This window comes from Hemitrygon akajei, chromosome 10 (genome assembly GCF_048418815.1).
Source record: "Hemitrygon akajei chromosome 10, sHemAka1.3, whole genome shotgun sequence".
Classification (NCBI taxonomy): domain Eukaryota; kingdom Metazoa; phylum Chordata; class Chondrichthyes; order Myliobatiformes; family Dasyatidae; genus Hemitrygon; species Hemitrygon akajei.
The window spans coordinates 53,843,193-53,859,231 of NC_133133.1; the positions used below are offsets into that span (position 1 = coordinate 53,843,193).

Here is a 16,039-nt window from a genome sequence, read left to right on the forward strand (position 1 = left end):
AAGCAAGGTTAGCAAAGCTGGGATTTTTCTCTTTGGAGCGTAGAAGAATGTGAAGGGACTTGATAGAGGTCTACAAGATTATGAGAGGCATAGATAGGGTGGATAGTCAGTACCTGTTTCCCAGGGCACCAATAGCAAACACCAGAGGGCAAGTTTAGGGGAGACATCAGAGGTAAGTTTTTTACACAGAGGGTTGTGAATGCCTGGAATGACTTGCCTGGGATGGTGGTGGAGGCTAAAACATTAGGGGTATTTAAGTGCCTCTTGGACAGACACACGGATGAAAGAAAAATAGAGGGTTATGGGGTAGTGTGGATTTAGTACTTTTTTTAAGGATTATATGGGTCAGCACAACATGGAAGTCTTAAGGGCCTGTACTGTGCTGTAATGTTCTATGGTTCTATGGTTATACCTCAGTCTGATGACAAGCATTCATGTAAATTATGACGAGCTGCAAGACCAAAGGTATTTCTTCATCCCAGGATGTGGTAAACAGATACAGTCTGCAATCAGTCAGTACATTTGTTTTGATAGTGGTGTGGAATTTTTGTAAAGTATTATAATTACAAATAAAAATAGGAGAAAATCATCAGATGCTAGGAAGGCAACACTATGTATGAGAATAAAGAACAATAAAGAAGTATATTTTATAATTTTTTATAAAATGTTTTATAATTTTTTATGAATTGCTTTGGGTAATTCATAAAATTACCCAAATAAGTAATTATTTTGCTTAATAATGGTAAAGCAAAATACATACATTTTTAATTTCTTTAATTTGAAGGTCCAGCCAAACTTGCAGTCACATTCAATCTGAATGGAGATGATCACAGGTCAAATTGATGATGTATTACCTATCCTTATGCTTGCTTTTATTCAATACATGCAGCAGGCACTGTTCTCTTAAAGCAGGGGTCGGCAACCTTTTTCCCTCTGTGGGCTAGATCGCGTATTGATGACTGGAAGATGGGCCAGATAAATGCCACAAAAAACTTGAAATATGGGAATTATCCATTTAAATACACCTAGTTATATTTTGTCTCAAATTAATGAATAACGCATGCTAGAAAATCATTTGTGCCGTAGGTTACCTACCCCTGTATTAAAGCATGCACTGTGTTCTTCCTTTCCAAAGGGAAAAAAAAATTGACGCAAACCCTGATTTGCGTAAGAAGATGAGGAATTTTTGTCAGGTTGTGGAATGCACACAACCATCCACAGTAAAATAAAAGTACAGGTCTACTTGGTGTAATATTGAGGATAATGATTGACTCACAAATCTTCTAGGATGTAATTGATGATTGTCAATACATATTATGGTTATTAATACTATTTATTAAATAAGTCATAAAGAGAATTGACTATGGCTAGCTACTAAGATTGCCATCAGCTTTACAGCAACTTTAGAATGTATAGCTTATATATTCTCCATGCATATACAGTGAGATTGCAGATTATAGGTATAACACAAGATTGATCTTCTAGAAGATATTTTGGTATAGTATTAAATTATCAAAACATAACAAATAAAATAGAAAAACACCTTATGTTTGTCCCATCAGTTTTACTTCACTTCTTCTCAGTTATTTTGCTTATTTGCAAATTTTTGTTGCCTTAACATTTTTTCTCTTTTATTCTCATGTATGCCATGCTTTAATTTTTTAAGCAGTCCCTTTGTAAAGTAAAATTTAGATTCATTACCTGCTTATTTATTTCTGTTCCAGACTTCCACCACCTTCTTTAGATTTGGAATAGAAGTAATCATTTGTGAAATTAAGATTTTCCGGTCAAATCGAGATCTCAGAGTTGGAAGGTTAAAATGACCACACTGGTTCACTTGTTTAAGATATTCTCCTTTCATAGTGTAGTAAGAAAAAATAAGTAACATAATCCCTAACAATTTATACAAGTATGGCTTGTTTGGTTTTCATACTTTGGTACATAGACAATTCACAGTTCCCCCATTATTGGTTTTAGAGCAGTAAAGTTAACCTTCATTTGATGTCATTCAATGTCTGATAATCACAATCTTAACCGTGGACTTATTTCAGGCATCCATCCCAACAACTCAAAGTAGATGGGTGCTTCATGATCGCATGTGGATTTAAGTCTAAATATTATCAAAAATTTTGAAGTGCATGCACAATATTTCACGGTTTTGTGGATCCTAAGTGCACAAATCAGCAAAAGTGTTCTCTGCAGGGCTATCAGTAGTCGTCTTCAAGAAAGACAGAAAATGTGGACTCAATGGACACATATACTGTATGCATCTAATTATGGCAGTGGCACCAAAACTTAACAAATTACACAGCTTATAATTATTGCTCAGCAACTTTATGTCATATATGTTACTTGCACCCTATGAGCTCATGCCAAACTGTTGTCTGCGTCCAGCAAGATCTAAACTTGGGAGTTTCATTCACTGAGGAGTCATGAATGAAATTGAACATTGTGCAGTCATCATCAGATATTCCTACATCTGACCTTAGGATGGAAGGTAGGTCAGAGATGAAGCAGCTGAAGATAAGGAATCCTTATCTAAAGATTGCCTTGGAGGGATGGGAATAATGGACATCCAAAAATCACAACCACTAGTGGGCACTGTTGCCCACCTTTTCCTTGAAGCTGAGCGTGGATCATGTTTATTGCTTCCCCAGGATTGAAGGAATCAAGTGTTATGTGGAGAAATGGTCATTTAGTCCTCGATGGTGAGCATGACCCTTGCGATGATTTTTTAAATGGTAGACAGCAGGTAAATACCTCTGTCTTGTGTGTGTTTTTTCATTGATTCAATTGTGTTTTGTTGTATTTACTGTGAATTCCAGCAAATAAATGAATCTCAGGGAAGGATCTGGTGACATGTACATACTTTGATAATAAATTTACTTTGCACTGTGGTTGTCACCGCCTGAATCGTCTCTTTTCTTGAAGAAGTTCACAGTTACAATCTCTCTGACATGTCCTCTTCTTGGTTAAGAGATGATACATCTTTGTATTTCAAATTTTAATTGCCAAAATCTGGATCTTTACAGAGGATACTATCTTCTCCAGAGGTATGAGTCACGAACCAAAGATGGAGGACAAATCATTAAAATCTTCCTTTTTATATTAGAGGTTCCACTTTAGTACAATAACATAAGGGGATGAGAGAGGGCTCTGAAGGATGGAATTCTTAAAGTTCAATTTTAATGGCCAATCAACCAGATATAAATACCATTGAATACTGCCAAATGAAACAGCATTATTCCAGGTTTAATGTGAAAAGCACAGTACCAGCACTCATACACAGCACAAGAAATAAGATGTCTCAGATATTAGTAAAATACAGACACACAAAAACAAAATATAGTCCAAGACACTAAGTCTATGAATGTTGTAACAGTCTGTTGTCGACACAGTATGGCTTGTCTTCTGCTGAGCAGTACGTACACCGAATTGTTCACCCCAGTGCTCCAGTGGAGCGCACTGACTCCAGCACCTCCTTCCTGGGCAGCTGTAAACAGAGAACACCGCAGCTGGATGCCTCATATTGCTACAACCCAGGCCCTGCAGCTCACCTGCCACCCACCAATAAATCCGTGAATCAAACTTGCAGCATTCCACATCAACAATGTCCAGCAGGGTCTTGCAAGCACAAGAAAAGTCACTAAGATGATTACTTGCCTCGACTGCACACCATCTTCATGCACTAACTCTCCAACGAAGGCACCAGCCTGATCTGCAGCAAGTCCAGCTCCTTCAGTTTCTCGGCCAATGAGCAACTCTCTGATGGGATATGCCTGCAGTACTTTAAGCTCTTAATGTCCAGCAGGGTCTTGCCATACTAACAAGTATGTTTGAAAAGGTCAATAACACATTTTTTTGGCCCTGTATAAGCCACTACATCTGAGCACACTGCCATCTTACCGGAACTCTGCATGGTGCATTGGTCTTTATCTTCACTGGTTATAAATTTATATAAGTTGATACTGTAGTCATTCCCTTTTAATTCAGTCTGGAAAGATCATTGCGTTTTCTTTTCACAAGATGAAACTGTTGCAAAGTTGATGTGCTTTGATAAACATATGCAAAACAACTAACTTCATATAAGACAGTGATAATAAACCTGATTCTGATAATAATCAGTGTTAGGCAGTTATCCTATTGCTTTTTATACAAGAAGCCTAGAAAGCAGGCTTTGGCCCACTTAATAATGACACAATTTTCTCCCCCCAGATTTACTTTGTAGCTTGAGGGATGTCACTGCTGGCTGACATTCCCAGACATTCATTGCTCTTCAATTGGTAGCCCTGGCAGCTCCCTTGCACCACTGAAACCTGGCCTAGTACACAGAGACCCCTTCTCAGCCCATACTTAGTACAAAGACTTCTATGTCCCACAGAGTGAATTGTAGGGCTCTCTCCTAACCACTACAGCCTCTCTATCCTGCCTGGCAGCCATAAGTATTTGTTGTTTCTGTAAGATTCAGTATGCAGCATATGATGCCTCTGTCAAATGGAAACTTGTTGCAGCTTGAACTGTTAACACTCTATGACTTTCTTTCCCTTGCATTTTGTTTACATATAAAAATTACATCACTTTCTTTTGAAAATATCTACAATGTGCTGTGTCAGTACTCTGTTTTCTTAAAACACTTAATTATTAACTGGGGCAATAAAATTAATCATTGGCAGAGTGGCTTCTGCTGCACTGATACTATTTAAGGGTATAAATCTTTTAAAGTAGCTCAAACGTCTTTTAATGCAATTTTTGTTGTTTTTTTTTTGCAGAGGACCTGAATAGGTGGTGGTATTAAATTCAGTGCACAAAAACTCCATGAAATTACTGGGCAGTAGTATTACAACTACCTGAATCATCCTGCCTTCTATTATTTCACACCATTCTGACTTTCTTTGAGCATCAGATGTGGATAAGAATGGAATGGAATTCTAGAGATGAATGTATTTTTAGGGTTTGATCATGGGCCATAACTAGTACAAAGGGTCAAAGCATTTGGATAGGTAAGTATTTTGTGCTGGATTCACAGCTCAAATGCTTGACCCTATCAAAAATAAGTTGATCATATCTCTGCAACACACACAAAATGCTGGTGGAACACAGCAGGCCAGGCAGCATCTCTCGGAAGAAGTACAGTTAACGTTTCGGGCTGAGACCCTTCATTAGGACTAACCATTGCAGCTTTGAGTGAACCTTGCTTGTCTTTCTTTCTCTAGTATTTGGTTGTTTACAAAAAAAAATTCCTTCTATAATTCTTGTTATGTCTGTACAAAATCCAAAATATATCATCTCAACAGATAATGAATGGCGTTAGTCAGTCATCACAGAGAATTCCTTCTCAGAATTAAAAGGCAGGATGAAATAAGACACTACCAGTGCTGTCCTCTTATAATTTAGAATACTGCTAATGAAACCTAACAGCCAATGTGGTATACCACCACATCAGAAATAATAAATTGAAACTTATTTACCTATTTTCTTGGCATGTAGCATCATGAGGAGAATAGGCAACATCTGTAATCCTAACATCTCATAATTCTGTTTATTTACAACACTAATGCTTAAAATAATATAGGAAGTAGATAGTTCTCTGAGATGGCTAGCTTTATTTGATACTATACTTCTGTAATATAGCTGTAAATTCTGTTGATATTAAACCTGTGGAAAAAAAAATTATGTTGTTAATGATATTAGGTCAGCCTTTTTACTTCATATCTGATTCACGAACAACACGTGCAAAAAAGAGATAGACACAATGGTATATTCTAGCTATTTTCAACATTCATATCGTTCTTACTGTTTAGAAACTTAACTTATATAAAATTCAGTGTTATTAGAATTATCTAAATAATGAATCAATGTTTTTTTTCATATGTCCTAGTCTTAAAAGTACTGAGGTGAGACAGTTGAAGAGTAGACATTTAACACTGCATTTTTAATGGCAATATCAATTGAAATAATTGTCCTTGGAAAGAAACATAATGCTTTCATTTAAGAGGGAATTCTGAATAAACTGAACCAATTTAATCCTTAACCGGATGACATAAAGCAATGGGACATAGCAGTCCTTTGGGATTACCCCAGCCAGCACTCCTCACTTAAGCAAATGTGTTGCATTGAATAACAGTAATTGCATGTAGGTACAGAACTCCTATTTGATGCATCCATCAAAGGAATGTAAAATAAAAAAAGGGTCACAAGGCCCACTCAGCCAGCTCTATTGTTCATCAATATAATATCCTACTTCAATTCCTCATTCCCATCCAATTATCATATTCCTCATTCCCCGAGATCAGGGGTTTTCAACCCAGAGTCCACAGATCCTTTGGTTAATGGTAGGGTTCCATGGCATAAAAAAATTGGGAACTCCTGCCCTAAAGACTTAAAATATGTGAGGTAAGGGAGACTTATTTTCTACATTGCTCATGATGTATTTGAGAAAGTCAAACCCTCCCTCTCAATCATGCTAAAGTAGCAAAAGAGATTAAGGTGGAATTGAAGATAGTTATACAAAAGAGAAAATCACTGAGGAATATTGAAAATTTCATTAAATGGTTTCACATCTGAAGACACTATGCAAACCCCCCTGGAGTAACAGTATTTACACAGAGCAAAAAGTAGTTATTTTAGATTTACCATCTTTATTAAATTTCTGAACTTTATTTGGTTGATGACTTTGATTGATGTTTAGTTTCTCTTCCTTTCAGTTCTGCTGTGGTCTGCAAAAAATAACATTACAACTATTATTTCATTACTGTTCAGGGCTAACATTTTGTTAAACTCATACAATTATTCTCTAAGTTTCTCTATTACTCTCAACACAAGAAGAAAATGAATACCAGTTATTTTAAGTCCATTCTGATATGTGGAATCACCTGAAAGCTACAGGTGATATTTATTTCTGAGATTATCTATCAATTTAACAATGTTTTGTCCACATTAATATTTCATTAGTGATACCATTGCAATTTTACAAGTGGTGCCATTTTAACAGAATAGCTTACTTTAAGAAAGTGTTAAGTTTGTAAGCACTATTTAGAAAAGTGCTCGAAACTTAGCATTTTTGCCGATAACAAACTGAAATGAGCACTGAAGGACAGGGTTTTCACTGATTAAAAATATCTGGAAGAAAAACATCTGTCGAGGTCTAAAAACTCCTCTATTATGTGAGGTAAGGGAGACTAATACTCGCTGGTTGTGTTGACTCCCCTTGATAGCCCATTGTAAAATTATACTGTGGAATAGATTAGTAAAGAATGTGATAATGATGTACATAACTTTTTGAGGTTAATTTTCTAGCTTGGTGTCTGGCTAACGTCAGGGTAGAAATCATGACAGAACTTTGCAAACTCATACTAAATTTGGGATGTAATATTAAATGTTCTTTGAAAGAATTATTTAGTTTTGACCCCCAATTATGTTATGTGAGATTGAACAAAGTGTAAAAATAACTGCTCACAACAGGAAAGGAGCAGTTGATCCTACATATCCCAAAATTATCTTGAACAGTGATACTGTTATTTTGCTGTAATTTTTGTAATAGTTTTAAATCAGTCACTTTATTAAACACATTAGTTTCAGGTTTGTCAACCAATAAGGCAGAACAGGCACAATGAAGATCTTGGCAACTCAAGTTTTTAGCTCAGGTATTTAAGGCACACTGCAAACATTAAATGGACATTGAACTCATGAACACTACCTCACTTTTTAAATATATATTATTTCTGTTTTTGCACTATTTTAATCTATTTAATATATGTATATACTTACTGTAATTGATTTTAATTTTTTTCTTTCTATATTACCATGTATTATCATTATATTGCTGCTGCATAGTTACCAGCTTTCACAACACATGCCAGTGATAATAAACCTGATTCTGGTTCAGATTATATTTGATGTTGTCTGGAGTTAACTGAATTGCAAAGGAGAAAAGAAAAAAAACAACAGGTGATTATGCCAAAGCACCCCCTACACTTTCCGAAGCCTTGCTAGAATGTAAGGGTTCACAGAGAGACCATACTTCCCCGAGCAAAAGGGTAGAGGTGAAACTAGAAGTCAATAGCAGTAATGTGATTCCACTGTCTTGAAATCAATGTCACAATTTCAACCACGGTTCACAAGAAAGCTGAGTATAAAAGAAAACTGTGATTAAATTATCGTCTTAGTGAAATGGAGGTCCAGACTCATCATCCAAACACATGATTTCAAATCCCATCATGGGAGCTAGGGAATATAACCTAACCCCTAATCCACCCCCATCATCTGGAAGGATAGAGTCTGCAAACAGATGGAAAGCCACCACATGCAAATAGTGGCACCTCACAGTTCTCCAAATCATACACTTTCTGAACTCACATCAGGGCAGTTTCTTCACGGAATATTTGGAATGAGCTGCCAGAATTATCAGAATCATGTTTATTATCGCTGGTATGTGACGTGAAATCTGTTAACTTAACAGCAGCAGTTCAATGCAATACATAATATAGAAAAAATAATAATAATAGATAAATCAATTACAGTATATGTATTTTGAAAAGATTAAAAATCATGCAAAAAACAGAAATAATATATATTAAAAAGGTGAGGTAGTGTTCAAGGGTTCAATGTCCATTTAGGAATCAGATGGCGGAGGGGAAGAAGCTGTTCCTGAATCGCTGAGTGTGTACCTTCAGGCTTCCATACTTCCTATCTGATGGTAACAGTAAGAAGAGGGCACGCCCTGGGTGATAGGGGTCTTTAATAATAGGTGCCACCTTTCTAAGGCACCATTCCTTGAAGATGTCTTGGATACTGCGGAGGCTAGTACCCAAGATGGAGCCAATTAAACTGACAACCCTCTGCAGCTTCTTTCAGTTCTGTGCAGTAGCCTCCTCCATATCAGACAGTGATGCAGCCTGTCAGAATGCTCTCCACGGTACATCTATAGAAGTTTTTGAGTATATTTGTTGACACACCAAATCTCTTCAAACTCCTAATGAAGTATAGTTGCTATCTTGCTTTCTTTATAACTGCATCGATATGTTGGGACCAGGTTAGATCCTCAGAGATCTTGTCACCCAGGAATTTGAAACTGCTCGCTGTCTCCACTTCTGACCTCTCTATGAGGATTAGTATGTGTACCTTTGTCTTACCCTTCCTGAAGTCCACAATCAGCTCTTTTGTCTAAATAATGTTGAGTGCCAGGTTGTTGCTGCAACACCACTCTACTAGTTGGCATATCTTGCTCCTGTACACCCTCTCATCACCATCTGAGATTCTACCAATGATGGTTGTGTCATCAGCAAATTTACAGATGATATTTGAGCTATGCTTAGCCACACAGTCATGGGTACAGAGAGAGAGCAGTGGGCTAAGCACGCATCCCTGAGGTGCACCAGTGTTGATCATCAGCAAGGAGGATATGTTACCACCAATCCACACAGATTGTGTTCTTCCAGTTAGGAAGTCAAGGATCCAATTGCAGAGGGAGGTACAGAGGCTCAGGTTTTGTAACTTCTCAATCAGGATTGTGGGAATGATGGTATTAAATGCTGAGCTATAGTCGATGAACAGCATCCTGACGTAGGTGTTTGTGTTGTCCAGGTGGTCTAAAGCCGTGTGGGGAGCCATTGAGATTGCATCTGCCATTGACCTATTGTGGCAATAGGCAAATTGCAATGGGTCCAGGTCCTTGCTGAGGCAGGAGTTCAGTCTAGTCATGACCAACCTCTCAAAGCATTTCATCACTGTCGATGTGAGTGCTAATGAGCAATAGTTATTAAGGCAGCTCACATTATTCTTCTTAGGCTAGTATAATTGTTGCCTTTTTGAAGCAAGTGGGAACTTCTGCCCATAGCAGTGAGAGGTTGAAAATGTCCTTGAATACTCCCACTAGTTGGTTGGAACAGCTTTTCAGAACCTTACCAGGTACTCCATCGGGACCTTCTGCCTTGGGAGGGTTCACTCTCTTTAAAAATAGCCTAACATCGACCTCTGAGACAGAGATCACAGGATCATCAGGTGCAGCAGAGATCTTCACAGATGTAGTTATATTCTCCCTTTCAAAGTGGGCATAGAAGGGACTGAGTTCATCTGGTTAAGGTGGGCATAATAGAAACATTTAAGACATCTCAATAAATAGATAGGTAGAAGAGGCTTAGAGGGCTATAGGGCAAACACAGGCAGATGGGACTAGCTCACTGGCTAACGCAGTTGGACTGAAAGGCCTGTTTCCATGCTGTATGATTATAATAATGTGAATGAGCAACAGACGTTCCCTATGCCTTTGATGCCCACATCCCTGTAAACATGTATAAACAAAAGAATCAGCACTTGTCACACCAATTTCTGCAAAGTTTTCTAATACGAAAAAACTTTTGAAAATCATTTGAAACAATCAAGCAGCATCAAATCCTTAATAATTGTCCTCAATTAGCAATGATGGGGGGGGGGTGGTGGTGGTGGTGGGTGGGTGTGTGTGTGTGTGTGTGTGTGTGTGTGTGTGTGTGTGTGTGTGTGTGTGTGTGTGTGTGTGTGTGTGTGTGTGTGTGTGTTTATGTAGCAACCTTGCAACCACAAGAATTAGAAGGATTCTCTCCACAAATATGCATTGCCACCATGGATGCTATTTTGTAACTTAAAATTACATAGTTACCATATCCAAATTGTGTATGAAAAATATGCAAGGAGCTTAAAATTAGTTTCATTAGTTTCTCAGATCTGCCCTAAGTAACAGGAAAAGAAATCTGAACTAAATACACAAACTAAAGTGGCATTAAGTGGAAAATAATCAAATTAGATTAATTTTTGTATTATGAACAATTTAAACTAAACTTTTCATGCTTCTTAGAAGATTATATAAATACATTTTGAATATGGTGGACAAATCAAATGACTGACAAATTATTAAGAAACTTAAAAGAAAATTTAGTTTATGATATATTTTATTTATACAGATTTGGATTCTAGTGCAGAGGTAATGTATTTTTCCCATAGATGCTGCCTGGCCTGCTAAGGTCCTCCAGTGTTTTGTGTGTATCAATTATATTTGCTTTATCTCCCTTATTCTAGTTCATTTTCTGGTTCAGGATCTTATTGTACTTTGGGACATTGTTTCTAATTTGGTTGTAATGGTGTAATCAATTATAGTTTGGAGAGTAACTCACTTAAATATTTAAACTGTTACATTAAGCTAGTGTGCAGTTCTGTTTCTGTGACCAATAGCTAAAAATAAAATGTTACTTAATTTTAATCTCAGAGGAAATAGGTGAAATATTTTCAGTATTATATGAGAATAAACCAGTGTCCGGTAAAAAAAAATTTGTGCCGATACTGACTTGTTAAACACAAAGGCAACACGAGTGAATCTGCAGATGCTGGAAATAAATAAAAAACACAAAATGCTGGCAGAACTCAGCAGGCCAGACAGCATCTATAGGAGGAGGTAATAACGACGTCTGGGGCCGAAACCCTTCATCGGGAGTGAAGTAAAATGGGATGGTCGAGGGGAGGGATAAGAAGTGGGGGGAGGGATAAAGTAGAGAGCTGGGAAGTGAAAGGCTGGAGGGAAATGGGCTAGGGGGAAGGTGGAGAATTATGGGAAATAAAAGAGAAAGAAAGGTAGGGCTGGGGGGAGAGATTATAGTGAGGGGGGAAAAAGAGAGAGAAAGAGAACCAGACTAAAATAATAGATAGGGATGGGGGTAAGGATGGGGGGCAGGGGTATCAACGGAGGTCAGTGAGTTGGATGTTCATGCTGGCAGGAAGGAGGCTACCTAGGCGGGAGATAAGGTATTGCTCCATCGACCTGAGTGTGGCCTCATCTTGACGGTAGAGGAGGCCATGGACAGACATGTCAGAGTGGGAGTGGTCTGTGGAATTGAAGTGTGTGGCCACAGGGGGATCCCGCTACTGCTGGAGGACCGAGCGCCGGAGTTCGGCGAAACGATCTCCCAGTCTGCGGCGGGTCTCCCCTATGTATAAATGGCCACATCGGGAGCACCGGATACAGTATATCACCCCAGCTGACTCGCAGGTGAAGTGGTGCCTCACCTGAAAGGACTGTCGGGGGCCTGGGATGGTGGTGAGGGAAGAAGTGTGGGGGCAGGTGTAGCACTTCTTCCGTTTGCAGGGATGAGTGCCCGGAGGGAGGTCCGTGGGGAGGGATGGGGGGGATGAATGGACAAGGGAGTTGCAAAGGGAGCGATCCCTGCGGAAAGCCGAGAGTGGGGGGGAGGGGGAAAATGTGGTTGGTGGTGGGATCACGTAGGAGGTGGCAGAAGTTACGGAGGATTATACATTGGATCTGTAGGCTGGTAGGGTGATAGGTGAGGACCGGGGGACTCTATCCCTGGTGGGCTGGTGGGGGGATGGGGTGAGGGCAGAGGTGCGTGAAATACGGGAGACGCGATGGAGGGCAGAATTGATTGTGGACGAAGGGAAGCCCCTTTCTTTAAAAAAGGAAGACATCTCCTTTGTCCTAGAATGAAAGGCCTCATCCTGAGAGCAGATGCGGCGGAGGCGGAGGAATTGAGAGAAAGGGATAGCATTTTTGCAGGAGACAGGGTGGGAGGAGGAATAGTCTAGGTAGCTGTGGGAGTTAGGAGGTTTGTAGTAGACATTGGTGGATAGGCTGTCTCCAGAGATAGAAATAGAAAGATCTAGAAAGGGGAGGGAGGTGTCAGAAATAGACCAGGTGAACTTGAGGGCGGGGTGAAAGTTGGAGGCAAAGTTAATGAAGTCAACGAGCTCAGCTTGCGTGCAGGAAGCAGCACCGATGCAGTCGTCGATATAACGCAAGAAAAGAGGAGGACAGATACCGGTGTAGGCTTGGAACATAGATTGCTCCACATGGCCGACAAAAAGGCAGGCATAGCTAAGACCCATGCGGGTGACCATGGCTACACCTTTAGGTTGGATTAAGTGGGAGGAGCCAAAGGAGAAATTGTTAAGGGTGAGGACTAATTCCGCGAGGCGGAGAAGAGTAGTGGTAGAGGGTGACTGGCTGGGTCTGGAATCCAGGAAGAAACGGAGAGCTTGGAGACCTTCCTGGTGGGGGATCGAGGTATATAGGGACTGGACGTCCATGGTGAAAATGAGGCGGTGGGGGCCAGGGAACTTGAAATCTTTGAAGAGATGTAAAGCATGGGAAGTATCACGGACATAGGTGGGAAGGGATTGAACAAGGGGAGATAAAACAGAGTCGAGATAGGCAGAAATGAGTTCAGTGGGGCAGGAGCAAGCAGGAACAATGGGTCTGCCTGGACAGGCAGGTTTGTGAATCTTAGGTAGGAGGTAGAAACGGGAAGTGCGGGGTGTGGGAACTATAAGTTTGGTGGCCATGGATGGGGGATCTCCTGAGCTGATGAGATCGAAAATGGTTTGGGAGACAATGGACTGGTGCTCCCTAGTGGGATCATGGTCCAGGGGTAGATAAGAGGAGGTGTCAGCAAGTTGTCGTCGTGCCTCCGCTATGTACAAGTTGGTGCGCCAGACGACAACAACACCCCCCTTATCAGCGGGTTTAATGGTAAGGTTGGGATCATTGCGGAGGGAATGGAGAGCAGAGCGTTCAGAGGGGGTAAGGTTGGAATTGGAGCAAGTGGTGGTGAAGTCGAGACGGTTAATGTCCTGGTTAAACGGTTAAACACAAAACTTAGTTCATACCATGCTGTAATTCTTTGAAGAAGAAATAAAAGGCTTAAAGTCAAAATATACACGACTGCTATCTTTTGCCTTTGGTTTCTTTTCTTGCGGGGGATGCGGAATATGACCTTCTGCAGATATTTCTCTTCCGGTTCCACTAGTGGCACCATTGTGTAGGGAATACCAGTTCTGCAGTGATGCTAGTTCATTTCCAGGTTCATACTCTGATTTCCTTTGCAGAAGTTCTATGAAAGTTTCAAAACTTCGTCTTCTTTCAGAACGTGCAATGTTGTATCGCAGTTTTTCAACTAATAAGTCATTAATCGTTTTGTCACCAATACTGCCCAACCCTTCCAATAATAAGTTGGGAATTTCATCTTTTATAATACTATCTGTCTTGTTAGGACTTCCCTTGGAAATTGAAGGCTTTTCTGCTAAGTCGACAGCAAACTTTCCAACATCTTCAGGAAGCATATTCTCAAAATTGTCTGTGCTTTGAATTTCTATCTCTTCATCTGTATCCTCATTCTCATAGTCAAGATCTGGATCTTGTTCAACACCATGGACTAACAGGCGTATTATTAAGTCCCTAGTTGTTTTCACATCTTTTAAAAGTTCTACTTTAGAAATATCAGGTTTGTGCAAATTTATAAATGAGTTTCTGGCGATCACCTGTCACAAAAAAAGAGATTTAATATTACATATAAAATATACATGTTACTATTTTGTAAAAAATAAGGACAATTTAATCTATGTTACTCTTTTTTTGTGAATCTGGAAGCATTTATTGTCCATCCCCAATAGTCATTAACAAATGGATGGGCAGGTTATTCTAGAGGACTTTAAGATTCTAGAGGTTATTTAAGAGCCAAACCTATCAGCCATCGAAGGTAACATATACTCTAGACTCAGAAGTGATGTAAGATTATTTCACTTCAAAGACATCAGTGATCCAAGCGAGCTTTTTAAACTATCAGGTAGTTTCATGATCACGATTACCAATGATTGTGCTCTAATATCTCACATTTATTTCAGTTAGTCAATAATGTAATTGCAGATGTAATGCAGAAGAATCATTATTCAGGAATCAACAGCAACCTCAAAGACAAAATTATTATCAGAAATTACAAAAAGCTCAGTCAAAGATTTAGGAATTATGGACAGTATTAAAATATAAGCGAGTTCAGAAGCTGAGATGATTAGCAAGAGAGTTTAAGAGCCAATGCCTAGACAGCCTCCGGTAGTGAATGAACAGAGTGGAGGTTGTGCAAAAGTTATTGCAGAAAGAGAAATGTGATGAGGGATTTACTCACATGAATGAGAATTTTAAATGGAACATTCTATAATTCAGCACTGAAGAACTTCAGTCAGGAGTCAACAATTTCATTGTCCGTATCTGAGGAGAAGCATTTTTCAAGGGACCTTAGAGATACCGCAATAATGACCATCTTCAAGAAAGGATATGGCTGATAAATACAGAAGGACTTCCCCACTGTCTGTCACAGGGCAAGTTAATGCCAGAGTTCTCATCAATCACCTCCTCTGAGAAGCCAAAGAGCTACATACTGAATCACATTACATATGCAAACTATCTGGAAATACATCGGACATAATCTTCACTGCATGACAACACCAAAGAAATAAAAGGATCAGCACGTTATTATTCATGTCCTTTTCCAGCTTCACTAGAGACTCTGACTTCATTGGTGGGTGGGAGGGTATTGGGAAAGGGTGTTGAATATTGTTCACAAATTTAGGCTGTGCACAGAAATTTTGTCTGCATCCTACATTTGCACTGACTTTAACCAATGGGTTACAAGAAAGACAATTTTAGTGGAGGTATCCAATGAGGCTTCATCATTGCCGCAATCTAATCTTTCTCACCACAATGCTGCACCTGTGGGAATGGAACTAAGCTTCAGAATACATAGGAATCTGTTCAACCTTTGATAACTACAATCCAGAACCAAAGTCTCTCAATTTCAGTGTCAGATTGGAGTATCCAGACATTTCTATGTTTCCATGTCCTTTGAGACTTCACTCCAAGCCACCTTCAACTGATTTATTGAAGGACCTTACACTTAGAAGCTGCAATTTATAGGTCCTCTACTAACCTGCCCCCACTTCCAACACATGCCCTCTGACAATAATGATTCCCAGTGAGACCCTGGAAAATGTAGAATATATCTCATATCTGAGGAGCCACCTTACAGTCAAGGCAGGCACTAATTCCAAAATTCACTATCACGCTCAACACATAGCCTTTGCTTAATGATGGAAAAAGCATATTTAATGGATATGACCCAAAAGCTAAGGAAGTAGAGGCACTGCTGTGCATTCCTTATAATGACACTTATATGCTGGACTCAGGGACAGATCTTATGAAATTATAATACCAAAGAATTTAAAGTTGTTG

At 39.3% G+C, this 16,039-nt stretch overlaps 1 protein-coding gene across 1 annotated transcript in view; it reads right to left on the reverse strand.

The window, feature by feature from the left end:
• Positions 1-4,143: 4,143 nt before the first annotated feature.
• Positions 4,144-16,039, reverse strand: part of LOC140733979 (uncharacterized) — a 42,090-nt gene continuing 30,194 nt past the window's right edge. Inside the window, exons 3-5 of the mRNA XM_073057562.1 lie at positions 13,645-14,295; positions 6,634-6,716; positions 4,144-5,655 (exon numbers count right to left, since the gene is read on the reverse strand). Coding sequence (XP_072913663.1) covers positions 6,657-6,716; positions 13,645-14,295 — 711 coding nt within the window. The 3' untranslated portion in view covers positions 4,144-5,655; positions 6,634-6,656. The remainder of the gene's footprint in view (positions 5,656-6,633; positions 6,717-13,644; positions 14,296-16,039) is intronic.